This window comes from Manis javanica, chromosome 3, assembly GCF_040802235.1.
Source record: "Manis javanica isolate MJ-LG chromosome 3, MJ_LKY, whole genome shotgun sequence".
NCBI classification, from domain to species: Eukaryota; Metazoa; Chordata; class Mammalia; order Pholidota; family Manidae; genus Manis; species Manis javanica.
Window position 1 is genome coordinate 84,618,803 of NC_133158.1, and position 12,011 is coordinate 84,630,813.

A 12,011-nucleotide genomic window follows, 5' to 3' on the forward strand; every position below is an offset into this window, starting at 1 on the left:
CTATGACTACCCTTTCCATAAGCAAGGTAAAATGTCTCTGGCCTGGAAAGAAACATTTAGAGGGAAGGACTATGTACCAAAAATGTTCTATACTTTTATTCAAATTATGATTTCCCTGTGCTTTTCTTTCCATTAACAAACCCTCTAACACATACCTACCAGAAGAAGCTTCAGATTTTCCTACTCAGGAATATCAATAAAGACCAGAGAAGGGTTCTCAGACCACATTCATGGACTTGGGGTTCTCAGATGATTCTTTGTTAACTGAGATCCCTAAGAGAATTTACATAATTTTATATTCCACTTGAAGCTTTTCTAAATTAAAAAAAATGAAATATTAGCATTCTCTGTATCATCTGGATGGTCACAATAAGATTCCAGTGTGTAAGGTGTTTCTGTTATCATAAAGTTAAAATCAAGCAGTACTATTTTAATACTTGTGACATAATAACTTAAAAAACCTCAAAGGTGTTCTTAATACACAAATTCTGCATTCATAAAAAGTTGGAGGCAAAATGGCATCATAAGATACCACAAAAGGTTTATCTGTAGTCCAAATAGAAAAAAATTGGTGGAAGAACTGAGAAATTATGTGATGCATGATAACCAAGACAGGCTGAACTCCAAAGCCCTACATCTTATTGCATGCTCAAATTTCAAGTGGCAATAACAGTTTCCAAAGGACTGCATCATCTGACATGTTCAATTAATATAATTTTTTACTTTACTTTCAACTTTTAAAAATGTTACAAGGTTTTGTGGATTTTACAGTTGTTATGCAGAATGTTATATACTATTCTATTTAAAATAATCAGTAACACATTGGGATCTCAGAGAATGTTTTTTGCTTTTTAAAAGGGGTATTATATTACCAGAATTTGAGATTCAAATTAATGAAAAACATCATGCTTATATACAAAGACTGGTTTTTTGAGAAAAAGAGACAGAAACAAGCAGGTTTTCTGGCATGTTGGCTTAGCAGAAATGCCAGTTTAGCAAAATGAAAGTAATCACCAAGAATGTGAACTACCATGGGCAGTTGTTCTCTTCAACCAGGCTCTTCTGCCTGCTTCTGCCTTGTCAGCCCCACTGCCTACTCAGACCTTGTTCTTCTATTTACCAGCTGCTCTTAGACTGATTTTGGTCCTCTACTCTATAGTGTCTCTCTTGACATTTTTATACAGTATTAATCCTTTACCGCACCTTAGTTATAGGTCAGAGAACTTTTAGAAAGAGAAGAGACTGGATTAAGTAAAACAACAAGTATGTAAACACTTAGAACATTGCCTGCAAAACAGAAATGACTTGAAACATATTCACTTCCCTTAATCTATTTTACTTTAAAAATCAGGCAACCAAGGTTTAGAAAATTTGAGGTTTATTTAATGTCACAGATTAAGTTAAAGGCAGAAGTAGCTCCAAATCTCATTAATTTTCACATTTCAAAGAAAAGAAAAACTCTGGAGTAACTGGTAAGTTTACAGAGAATAAGATCTTTCTATAGTTTCTTCAAGTGCTACTTTAATAATCTATTTTTTTACTGAACTTGATGTGCTGAAGTACAATTTCATTTTCTATTTTAAGACTTTCTCATCTGCTGTTCTGCCCTTGGATTCCTTGTAGGTTTGAAGTATCCTGCAGAAGACAATTATGGATTTATCCATCGGCATTCCAACCTTATTATTGAGCCTATTTCATTTTGAAGTTTTCCCACACTATATGCATGCCTAAGCATGCCCGTAATATCATGGATTCTCTATTTAATTTACATCTCTCAGTTCAATGCACAAACTTTTGAAAATGGTTTGACTGTTCTTTCAGTTCACTATGGAAAAACTAAGTACTGTAGCCTAAAATACAACTACATTGTTTTCAGATAGAGTATAAGAACAAAAAGACTATTTTTAAATATCTAAATCACTTTGAAAAAAATAACATCATGTCCTCTAATAGAACTCTAGCTAATTATAGACTGGGAAATGTGGCAAGTTACTTGAAGGGTATCCCAACTAAGAAGCTGGGAAACTTTACACATTGTGATATTAGGTTTCCTCGGTACAATTATTCAAATTTTGACAAACTTAAAGAGGATATAATTGTGTGTTTGTATCTGTGCAGGTGAAAGACAGTGAGAGTGGAAGAGAAATATAGATCTCAAAGCAAAAGGACCTTTGTATGAAATGCTAATGGCTTAGATTTCATCCTATAGGCAATGGAGAGCCATTGAAGAATTTTAAGCAGGGTAAAGACAAGATGAGATTTTGTTGTAGGAAGAGCACTTTAGCAGCAACAAAGAGTGTGGATTGTGAGATGGGAGGAAGTTGAATTGGGAAGAAAATTCAATAGCCCAGGTAACCATAACTAAGGCAATGCCAATGGCAGCGAGAGAGAATACTAAAGAAAGGAAAGACTTGTTATCTAGAAGTAGGAGTGAGGAAGAGGGAAGAGAAAAATTGAACATGATGTCCTGGTTTCTAACTTGCGAGGTCAGAAGGACAGTGGTACTTTTAAATAAAATGAGGAATATGCATCACAAAAGATTAAGGACATTCACTCTGATGGCCACAAGTTTCTCAAGTAATTAGGAGGGAGGGAAAAGAGGACAGAGTTTATATAGCAGAGTTGTAGAGAATAGTGGAACTCTGGCAAAATCACTAATGGGAATGGAAAAGGAAACTGGCCAAAGAATAGCCCAAGTTATTGAGCAGTGTGAAAGTCTTAGGAGAGGCAGGTGAGCACAAATTGGTAGTGAAATCAACCTGCACAGATGTGTGGATTTGAAGTGACATAAATCTGTACTGCTATATGATTTCCTTTTTTTCTAAGCAATGCTCAGCCATCTAGGTATATCAGTAAAGGCATGAACTATTGGACTGATATAGAGTTGCAAGTGTAAATATCAGATGCAGTAGAATGCAAGAACATGCAGGAGGTGAAAGCACTGTAGAAAAAGATTTTAAGGCATCAACCACAGGGTCTAGGATGAATAAGGAAAGGAGACTAGGACAAGAAAGGATAGCTTTAGGGGAGAAAGGTTTAAAAACTATAGGTGTTAAGGAAATGTGGCTATACTTGTTAATAAGAATGAAAAGGTAATAAAGCTGGAAGAACAGGAAGTACTGAGATTAATTTTTCCTAAGTGGAGAAATTCTAGATCTGGCTTTAAACTAAGTAATATTTAAATTAAGTAATATTTAAACCTTATTATGTTCCTCAGTAACACTAGCCACATTTCACATGCTCAAGAGCCATGCATGGCTGCTATATTATCCACATTGGACAGGGCAGATAAAACATACCCATAGTGTAGAAAGGTCCATTGGAGAGTGTGGCTCTAAGTAAAGCCAAGTTCTAGGGAATGCCTGGGAACGTGAGTTGCTGAAAACAATAGAAACAAAAACCACTGAAGGAGAGGCAGTAAAGGTAGGATATTGGATGGGTTTTCCACAGAGACATTGAATTCAGCCTGACAGGAATTCCAATGGAGGAGATAGGAGCTTGTCGGGAGCCGTAGGCCATAGAAACAATGGTCTCGCCCTTTTCGCCTAGGTCTCTAGTTTCTCAAACCTGCCCCGTTTACGAAAGATCAATTGACCCAGTTTGTGATTAGACCACTGGGATAGAGATTAAGCAGCTGCCGTGATAACATCTCCTCCTTAGTAAAACATTCTGTCTTTTCTCAGTAATCCCCCACCCATGATCTTTTCCAGAGAACATTCTTCAGTTAGGTATCCTAGCAACCTAGATAACCCTTGCCACTTTAGCTGGGGCTGTTTCCCCCTCCTAGCTCCTATATAATCTACCTTGTAAGAATAAACCTTGAGACCTTGATCAGACTTTCGACTTGGTCTCCTTCTTTGTGTCTGGTTTGTCTCTCATCCAGGTTAACTTCCCCTCAAGCCCTTGTTGAACTCCCCGTCAGCCGGGGCAGGAGCTAGACACCAAAGTTCTCAGTGAATGCAGGGTGTGACACCAGATAGATGAACAGAACAACTTTGGTGGGAGTTGTGATGTGCTTTCTGGTGCATACCCTAAATCCTTCAGGCCTATTGTGGTGTCCTTTGCTTCTGAAACCTTTGCTCAGATTCTATGCCAGAGGATGTTCCAGAGCCCACTGAAACCTCTCCTGAAACATTCTCTTGGCTCAAAAGTCACCTCTTCTGAAACTGTATCAAGTTGCTTCAGCCAACTTAATACTGTGAGATGATGAAGGAACTTTCTCAGTTACCTCTATATGATAAGGTTAGCTAGGTAGCTGAAAATAATGCATGTACATAACTACAGATTCACACTCAGATTTAGCAGAGATTATCTGTAATAGTATATATAACAAAAGTAATGATTTTTCAATTGAAGAAAATAGGTAATGGTGAATGATTGTTCTGTTTATTAAACACGTTTGTTAAAATCTAGGTCCGTTTTTTTATGATCAAGTCAGGAGGGATGACTATCAATGTGGAAATGTGGTATAGCTACTTATGCTGGCTACTCATGGCTACACATATCACACAGAACAATTTCTGGTAGCAACAGAGCAAGTTGCCACCACCATGTTCCCTCTTCCCTTTTCTTAAAGTTTGGAAGCTGTGAGCTACAAATCCACAGTAGTTCTTCCTTACTAACACCCAATGAGTCAGAAAAAATTGTCTAGTCCTCACATTGCTCCATTCCTCACCCCAGTGATTATTGTAATACCAGAAGGAGAGAAAGGTTTACCATTGTTAATACCTTGTTCGGATGAGTAAATGAAGAATGTTTTTCTCTGTAACCTAAAAATTACAAGCTGAAATTAACCCAATCCCTTTTTTTCTACTGTCACCAATGCTTAACCCCTCTTAACTTTGCCATTCCTGTTAATATCTGCAATTTTACTCCTGCTTGTTTTTAAGGACTAAGAAGAATCTGGATGCTATAAGTCCTGCTTCTTATTTTTCAAAAAGCTATATACATTTTTAGTCTCTACTGAATCTGCGAGTTGTATAGTTACTTGTGTGTAACAGGCTCATTCATAGCAATATGCAGCAGGAAACTCCTTTTGACAAGGCATAGCAAGATTAACTGAGTCATGATGTGGGCCTTCAAATAGCTACCAATGAGGCAAACAGTCCTTTTCCTAAAGTAGCGTATGCTTTCACCCAGTTTCTACATGACTATATGGTCTCATATGACTAAGCAAATTACTTTCTTCATTTGTGAAAAGTTACAGAAAGGTATGGAGTTAATATTTGACTGAGCTAATTAAATTCTGAAGAGGTATACACTCTACCAGGCTTTCTTCCTCCTTATTTAGAGAACGATTGTTTTTAAAAATCTTAGCATTGAATCACATGTCCATTTTTAAGGGTTTTTTTCACTCTATTGTTTAATCACTCCCTAATGAGAATCCCAAATCAATTATTTTAAAAGTTTCATTTTATTTTAAATGTCATAAAATAAGTAATATTAATAGAAACTGTTCTGTCAAGATAGTATTTCTGATTCTCTCCCATTACTTTGCAGCCTGCAGCCACTCCAAATTTTGACATTATTTTTAATGTTTTCAGGACCGATGCTGTTAGGGCTTTCAGCACAAGTAGTAGATTATCAGCAGACATTAGTTAACTTGTGAACCTTCATCTGAATATCCTTCAGATACCCATGGGATCTGTGTGTTACATTACAGCGCCAATGTCAGCCTGAAAAGTAACATCAGTAATGGGCATCATCCTTACTTCCTTCTCCAATGAAGCAATAAGGCAAGGAAAGGAAGATAGTAAACCATTGATTTGAACCATATAAATGGGTTGAAAATAAATTGTGCTATCTGTTATATTTTTCCCCAAAGCCAAATTTACCTAACACATAATACAAGTAGTCCCATTCAATTGCATCAAAGGACTTCTTGGCATCTAATAAAACTGTTGCTGTTGGTTCCAATTTTCTCTCCATATCTAGATGAGTTGCATTAGCCTATGCAGATTATCCGATGCTTATCTTCCTGGCATAAAGCCTTTTTAGATAAAGGCCTATTCGATTTCTGATTACTTTATTTAGTTATATAGCAAGTGTTCTGGTATCTATTTTTGTGCCTATTCACAGTGTATAAAAGGATATTTTTCACAATATTGCTAAGGGGGTAACCTGCAACCTTGAGTATAAGGCTACATGGATATAATGTAATAGGATAAAGGACTGTTGGCTGCCTTGATTCAAACCACAGATAGTATCTGATGCTTTAAAAATTCAGTACAAACCATTTAAATGCATTACATTTATTCATAGTCTATTTCTGCAACTAGTGTCTGTGCAGTGTGCTGATGGCAGAGAGAAGTTAATGTGTTGGTAAGCAACCTAAAATTTTATGAAGCTATTTTGAAAGTAACTCAATGTCACAGAAAGTAATATCAATTACCCCTTGCTTTTCAAATGACATTGCAAGGCTGCTCCAAATGTTTTTTCTTCAGTTCCCAATCTGCAAAGAAAAGAAAGGCATGGAAGACCTCCCTAGGAGATTGCTGGATATTGCACTCACAAAAAGTACTTCTTTAGAACACATCCTGAAATATTTCAAAGGTTTTTTCCCCCAAACATTGATTAACACTTGGTAATAGAGAACTGCATACAAGAGGAAATGGAGCAATGGAGGATAAGGGTAAAGCCAGTTGATGATCTGGAGAATTCATGTAACATAGTCTGGGAAATAGCATAGTGTAGAGAGAAGGGCTTGGCCTTTGGAACTAGTTTTACTCTTGGCTCCATCCTTTACTTACTAGTGGCAAGCTATGAACAGCACTGAGCTTGCATTTTCTCATTCACAAAAGGCTGCTACAATACTCATTCCTGGAGTTGTCTGAAGATCAAAAAACATGTATGCAAAGAACTTATATATTAAATGTTCCATAAGTATCAGCTGTTTCATTGTAATTATTACTACTAATAATGTGAGCTATATAATACACATATATTTGCCTTTTTAAGTAATCATTCCAAGACCCAATGCACACTGGGTATCCAGATTATGCTTCAAGGCATTATGTTGGGAAAATAATGACATTCAACAAAATGCACTATGAAAATTTACTTTGTGATTAACTTACACAAAATAAATGCACTTTTTAAACCTATAACATCTGAAGACAGAATTTTAAATTGAAAAAAACAAACCAATAAGCACTAACTTAAAAAAACAAATCTTTTCCATTATTTTTAATATTTTTCACTAACCCAGTATATTTGACTGAGTCCAAGAGATCCAGCTTTTCTGTAAACACATTGGTTAGAGATAAAGGGAAAAAATCAATGATGGAATGAAGACAAAAAAGACCTTCTTCCTAGGACTTCCCAGTTCTAAGAATGCATTTATATGTTCTTACAAAACAGAAAACCGTTGATGAGCAAATAGTCTCTAGTTTAAATGCACAGAATGTAATAATTCAAAATGATTCAGCTTCAGCAGAATTTTGTATTTCTATAGACAGAGTTTACTTTTTTTAAAAAAGCTGATTTTCAAACAGATAAATCTTTTGAAGTATGCTGCAGAATTCTTCCTAATAGTTGGGAAAATATGTTTGGCCTCTAAGTGAAGCAATTTCTAGAGAAAACACATGATCCAAACCTGAGCTAAAACCCTAAGTACACATGCTTAGAAATGTACACAATATTCCCAGGATATATGTAAACAGGGAGAACCACTTAGTAAATGGTATCAGGTTTTGGTAATAGTATAATCCACTTTCATTAAGCATCTCCCTCTTGTGCATTAATATGTGACATCATATTCTCATATAACAGTTTCACAATAAAGTGAGATAAAAAGCTCCTCCAGATTGCTATTGTAAGATAATCAGATTCTATAGTGCTCATTATGACTGCAATTATGTAACAAAAGTCTCCAAATATAGTTCAGTTATTGCAGTTATTAATCATTCTGGTTTTGTTTCAAGTACTTGCTTTATAGCCTGTTGGATAGACTCCATTATTCCACAAGCTGAATGTTGAAAGTCAAACATATGCATGGGAATCTGCTGTTCAAATGGCCTTTCAACATAATTTACCCTTTCAATTTGTATTTTTGAATACAAGAAAAAAAGTGGGGAAATAAAGCTGTTGTCAATAGAGTCACTGACCTTTGCAGTAAATAGAACAATGGTCCTTAACGGCAAACAAGGTGGCAAGTAAGAAACCTATTTTGGTAGAACTAGAAATAGTGCTGCTTAAAAAGTAAGCCTCCGAATACCAACCAGTTCTTATTTGAGGGGAGGTAGGGGAACTCTGAAAGAATCTGTATAAGGAGAAAAATGATAAGAGGGCCAGACATTTTTAAAGTTTCAAAGCACCAACATCATGGATAGAATGTATTTCTAAACATTTTATGCATAAAACCATGTACTGTGATTAATTTAACTACAAAATGCCAAGTAAAAGACAGCAGATTTATTACACAGAACAAACACCATCTGTACCACCTTAAATCATGCTATAGATGTATTTCTAGGAAAAAAAAATTCACCTGGAAAATGCTCAAGCCTAGATTCTGAGATGCAGAAGTATTAACTAAATAGGATTCCAAATAGACCAGGGAAAGTGACTCCATAATTATTTAAAACATAGGCAGACCAGGAACATAATAAAATAATACACTGACATGGTTTACAAAATGCACATCACCAATGTCACACAGTCCATGACTTTTTCAATTTGGCTACATACATTGGGCCCCAAGCTTTGTCCTTATCTGGAATCACCAACAGCCCACATTCTTGACCAGTAGAAGAAAATGTGAAGTCTTGGGAGCAAGTCTTTGCCATTTCCTTAATGTCCACAGGTATGATGTTACCATAGGAGTTTACAATTTCACTGATCACATCTTGATTTTCTGCCTTGGAAAGTGTGCATGTAGAGTACACAAGTAACCCTCCAGGACGTAAGGCCTTAACTGCAGACCTGCAGGTAATCAGGAAAATGCATAAGATAGGCTAAGTACATTGAAGAGAAACTATGAGGTCTGAGGGCAAGGACACGTACACACTTAAAACTAACCTTGCTCTGATTCAGATTATAATAACTTTGGATTTTTTCCAAGCCTTACAACTATTCCTTTCTAATGTATCCCTAGATGACTGGGAAAATGGTAGTCAGATGACTCAACACAATAAAGAGTGTGCATGTGATTCATCTATTGTTTTGTTCTTTAAAGATAGGAGGATGGGGCAGAGCATGGAATAATGATTTGTCTTTGACTATACTGAGTGGCACTAATGCAAACAAGCATATGAACTACAGGAAAGGGGGGGTTAATGCTCAGTGATAGCTGGTCATGGGAATAAATATGATTCCCTAGGAAAAGTGCAAGAAAAAAAGTAGACTCAAGACAGACAACTCAGAGAATGCCTACTATTTAAAGGGAGGAGGAACTTAGAAAGGAAACTAAGAAAACTTCACCAGATCAAAGGGTAGCTTCAGGAAAAAGATGGGGAAACTTTTTTTTTAAGGGGAAAACTCAAACATATTTGTAAATGCAGATGCAGGAAAAGAACACAAAGACCCAAACATATATGTAAATGCAGATGCAGGAGAAGAACAGTCCCAAGGCTTCAGACTGCAAATGAAGGAGTTAGCTTCAGCAAAGAAAGGTTTCCAGATTTTCATATGGAACAACATGGGAGCATGAATTGGGAACTGGGATGCTTTAAGGTAAATGAAAGTTCATAATAGACAGGCTTTATAATAAGAATGCAGTGAGAAGCAAGGTCATCTACTGAAAGATAAAACTAGAAAATTTTTAGTCCTGGTGCTGTAGTGATAACCCCAGAACAATCATTAATCAGTAACTTTTTTTTCAAAGAAATCATATTCCATAACTTCTACCAGACTTAAGAACACAGTCAGCTCTGTATCTCACATCTGTATTTAAACAATTAGAATACATCCCAATAACTGAGATTTATAATGAAGACCACATCAACAAAATAAATTCAAATTCTGTTCTCTATGTTCAATCATTAAATGAATTCTAACTCAAGACAAGCAAACTAATGACAAGGTTTTTCTCTCCTCTTTCCTTCCTTTAATATCCTTAATGTGATGGTAAATAAACAAGAAAGTTAAGTACTAACTCAAAACAATAAAGTAAATAGGATTGAGAGAATTATTAAGTAACAATGGTTTTCAATACATTTCTTAAAGATGATAAGCAGATAATGGAGTGGTAGTTAATCAAGAGGGTAGAGAGAGTCTCTCATGGTAAGGAGTAGCCACAGAAGGGCATAATGTGACCTGCCAAACTACATTTGGGGGCCTGGAATTGCCAGATGAAATGTGATGGGAGTAAAAAGTAAAAACAAATGGTAGGATTTGTTTCTTTCTTATGGCTGAATAGTATTCCATTGTGTTCATGTACCACATCTTCTTTATCCATTCATCTACTGATGGACACTTAGGTTGCTTCCATTTCTTGGCTATTATAAATAGTGCTACAGTAAACATAGTGCATATGTCTTTTTGAATCTGAGAAGTGTTTTCTTCAGGTAAATTCCTAGGAGTGGAATTCCCAGGTCAGATGGTGACTGTGGCATCTTACTACACTGATGGATAGTGACTGCAATGTGGTATGGGAGGTGACTCAATATGGGTGAATGTGGTAACTACATTGTTTTTCATGTGAAACCTTCATTAAGAGTGTATATCAATAATACCTTAATAAAAAAAAGTTGTGATAAAAAATAATAAAGCATATATGACAACATATTGACAATTGTTAACTCTAGGTTATGAATTTATAAATCTTTATTTTACTAGTCTGTTTTTGTATAGGTAGATTTTTCATAAATTACAACAAAAAAGTAAAAACAAAGATATTCATTTGAAGCATTATATAAGCAGCCCTAGGTTCCATATTCCCATATTATATGGCAAGTCAGGCAGTCAAGTAAAAAGCTAGGCTTTTATCTAAGAAAGTTAAATAAACTATTTGGGGAGACCTAAGGCAGCTACTGTGGGTGTTTGCCCCCCTCAAATCAAAGCACTCTGCATTCCATCTTGAAGGGAGACTTCTGGAGTAATAGTCAGCTCATCATAAAGTGACACCACCAAACAAAAAGTTTCACTCCTAAAATAAACCTCCTGGCTATGAACTGGAGGTTCCCACCACCCCTTCTTGGGTTCAATAATTTGCTAGACTGTTTCACAGAACTCAGGAAAACAGTTTACTTGCTAGATTACTGACTTACTATAAAAAGATTCAGTTCAGGAGCAGCCACCTCAAAGAGATGCATAAGGCAAAGTATGGGAAAGGAGTGCAGAGCTTCCATGCCATCTCCAGGCATGCCACCCTTCCAGCATTTCCTCACTAACTTGGAAGCCTTCCAAGCTTCTTTGGTTAGGGGTTTGAGTGGAGGTTTCATTAAGTAGGCATGATTAATTAAATCATTGGCCATTGGTGACTGAACTCAATCTCCAGTCCCTCTTCCCTTCCTCCCTGGAGGTGGAGGAAGGTGGAAAAGAGAGAAGTGCTAACAATTTCAGCCTTTAATCACATGGTTCGTTCCCTTGGCAACGAGTCCCTATCCTTAGAGGCTTTACAAAAGTAAGGGCATTAACAGAAACTCAGTAGTGGTTGAAAAGGGCTTGTTATGCATAATAAGTTGTTCCTTTCACCTTTACAAAAAACAGGTATCATAACAAAAAAATGTTCCTATAACTCTTATCACTTAGGAAATAACAAAGGCTTTAGGAGCTCTGGCATGGAGCAAAGACTAAATACATATTTACAAATCACAGTTTGCATATATGTTTTACTTAACAGTTCCATATATCTTATATTTAGGTTCTATAAAGATAAGAGGATTAGGAGTGCCTGGATGATGGGGGGAGTTTTTAAACAGGATAGCTAGGACAGAATGACATTTCAGGAAGTGATATTTGAACAAACACCTGAGGAAATACGGAAGTGAGCTATGAATGAAGTCTGAAAGTAGAACACTCCACACAAAGGGAATAGCGCATGCAAAGACCCTAAGCATGTTCTGGAAACA

At 36.2% G+C, this 12,011-nt stretch overlaps 1 protein-coding gene across 2 annotated transcripts in view; it reads right to left on the bottom strand.

Moving 5' to 3' along the window:
- Positions 1-360: 360 nt before the first annotated feature.
- The window catches only part of NSUN3 (NOP2/Sun RNA methyltransferase 3), a 99,203-nt gene continuing 87,552 nt past the window's right edge, over positions 361-12,011 (bottom strand). For both annotated transcript variants that reach the window (XM_037001729.2, XM_037001730.2), the window contains exon 6: positions 361-8,922. In XM_037001729.2, coding sequence (XP_036857624.2) covers positions 8,652-8,922 — 271 coding nt within the window. In that variant the 3' untranslated portion in view covers positions 361-8,651. The remainder of the gene's footprint in view (positions 8,923-12,011) is intronic.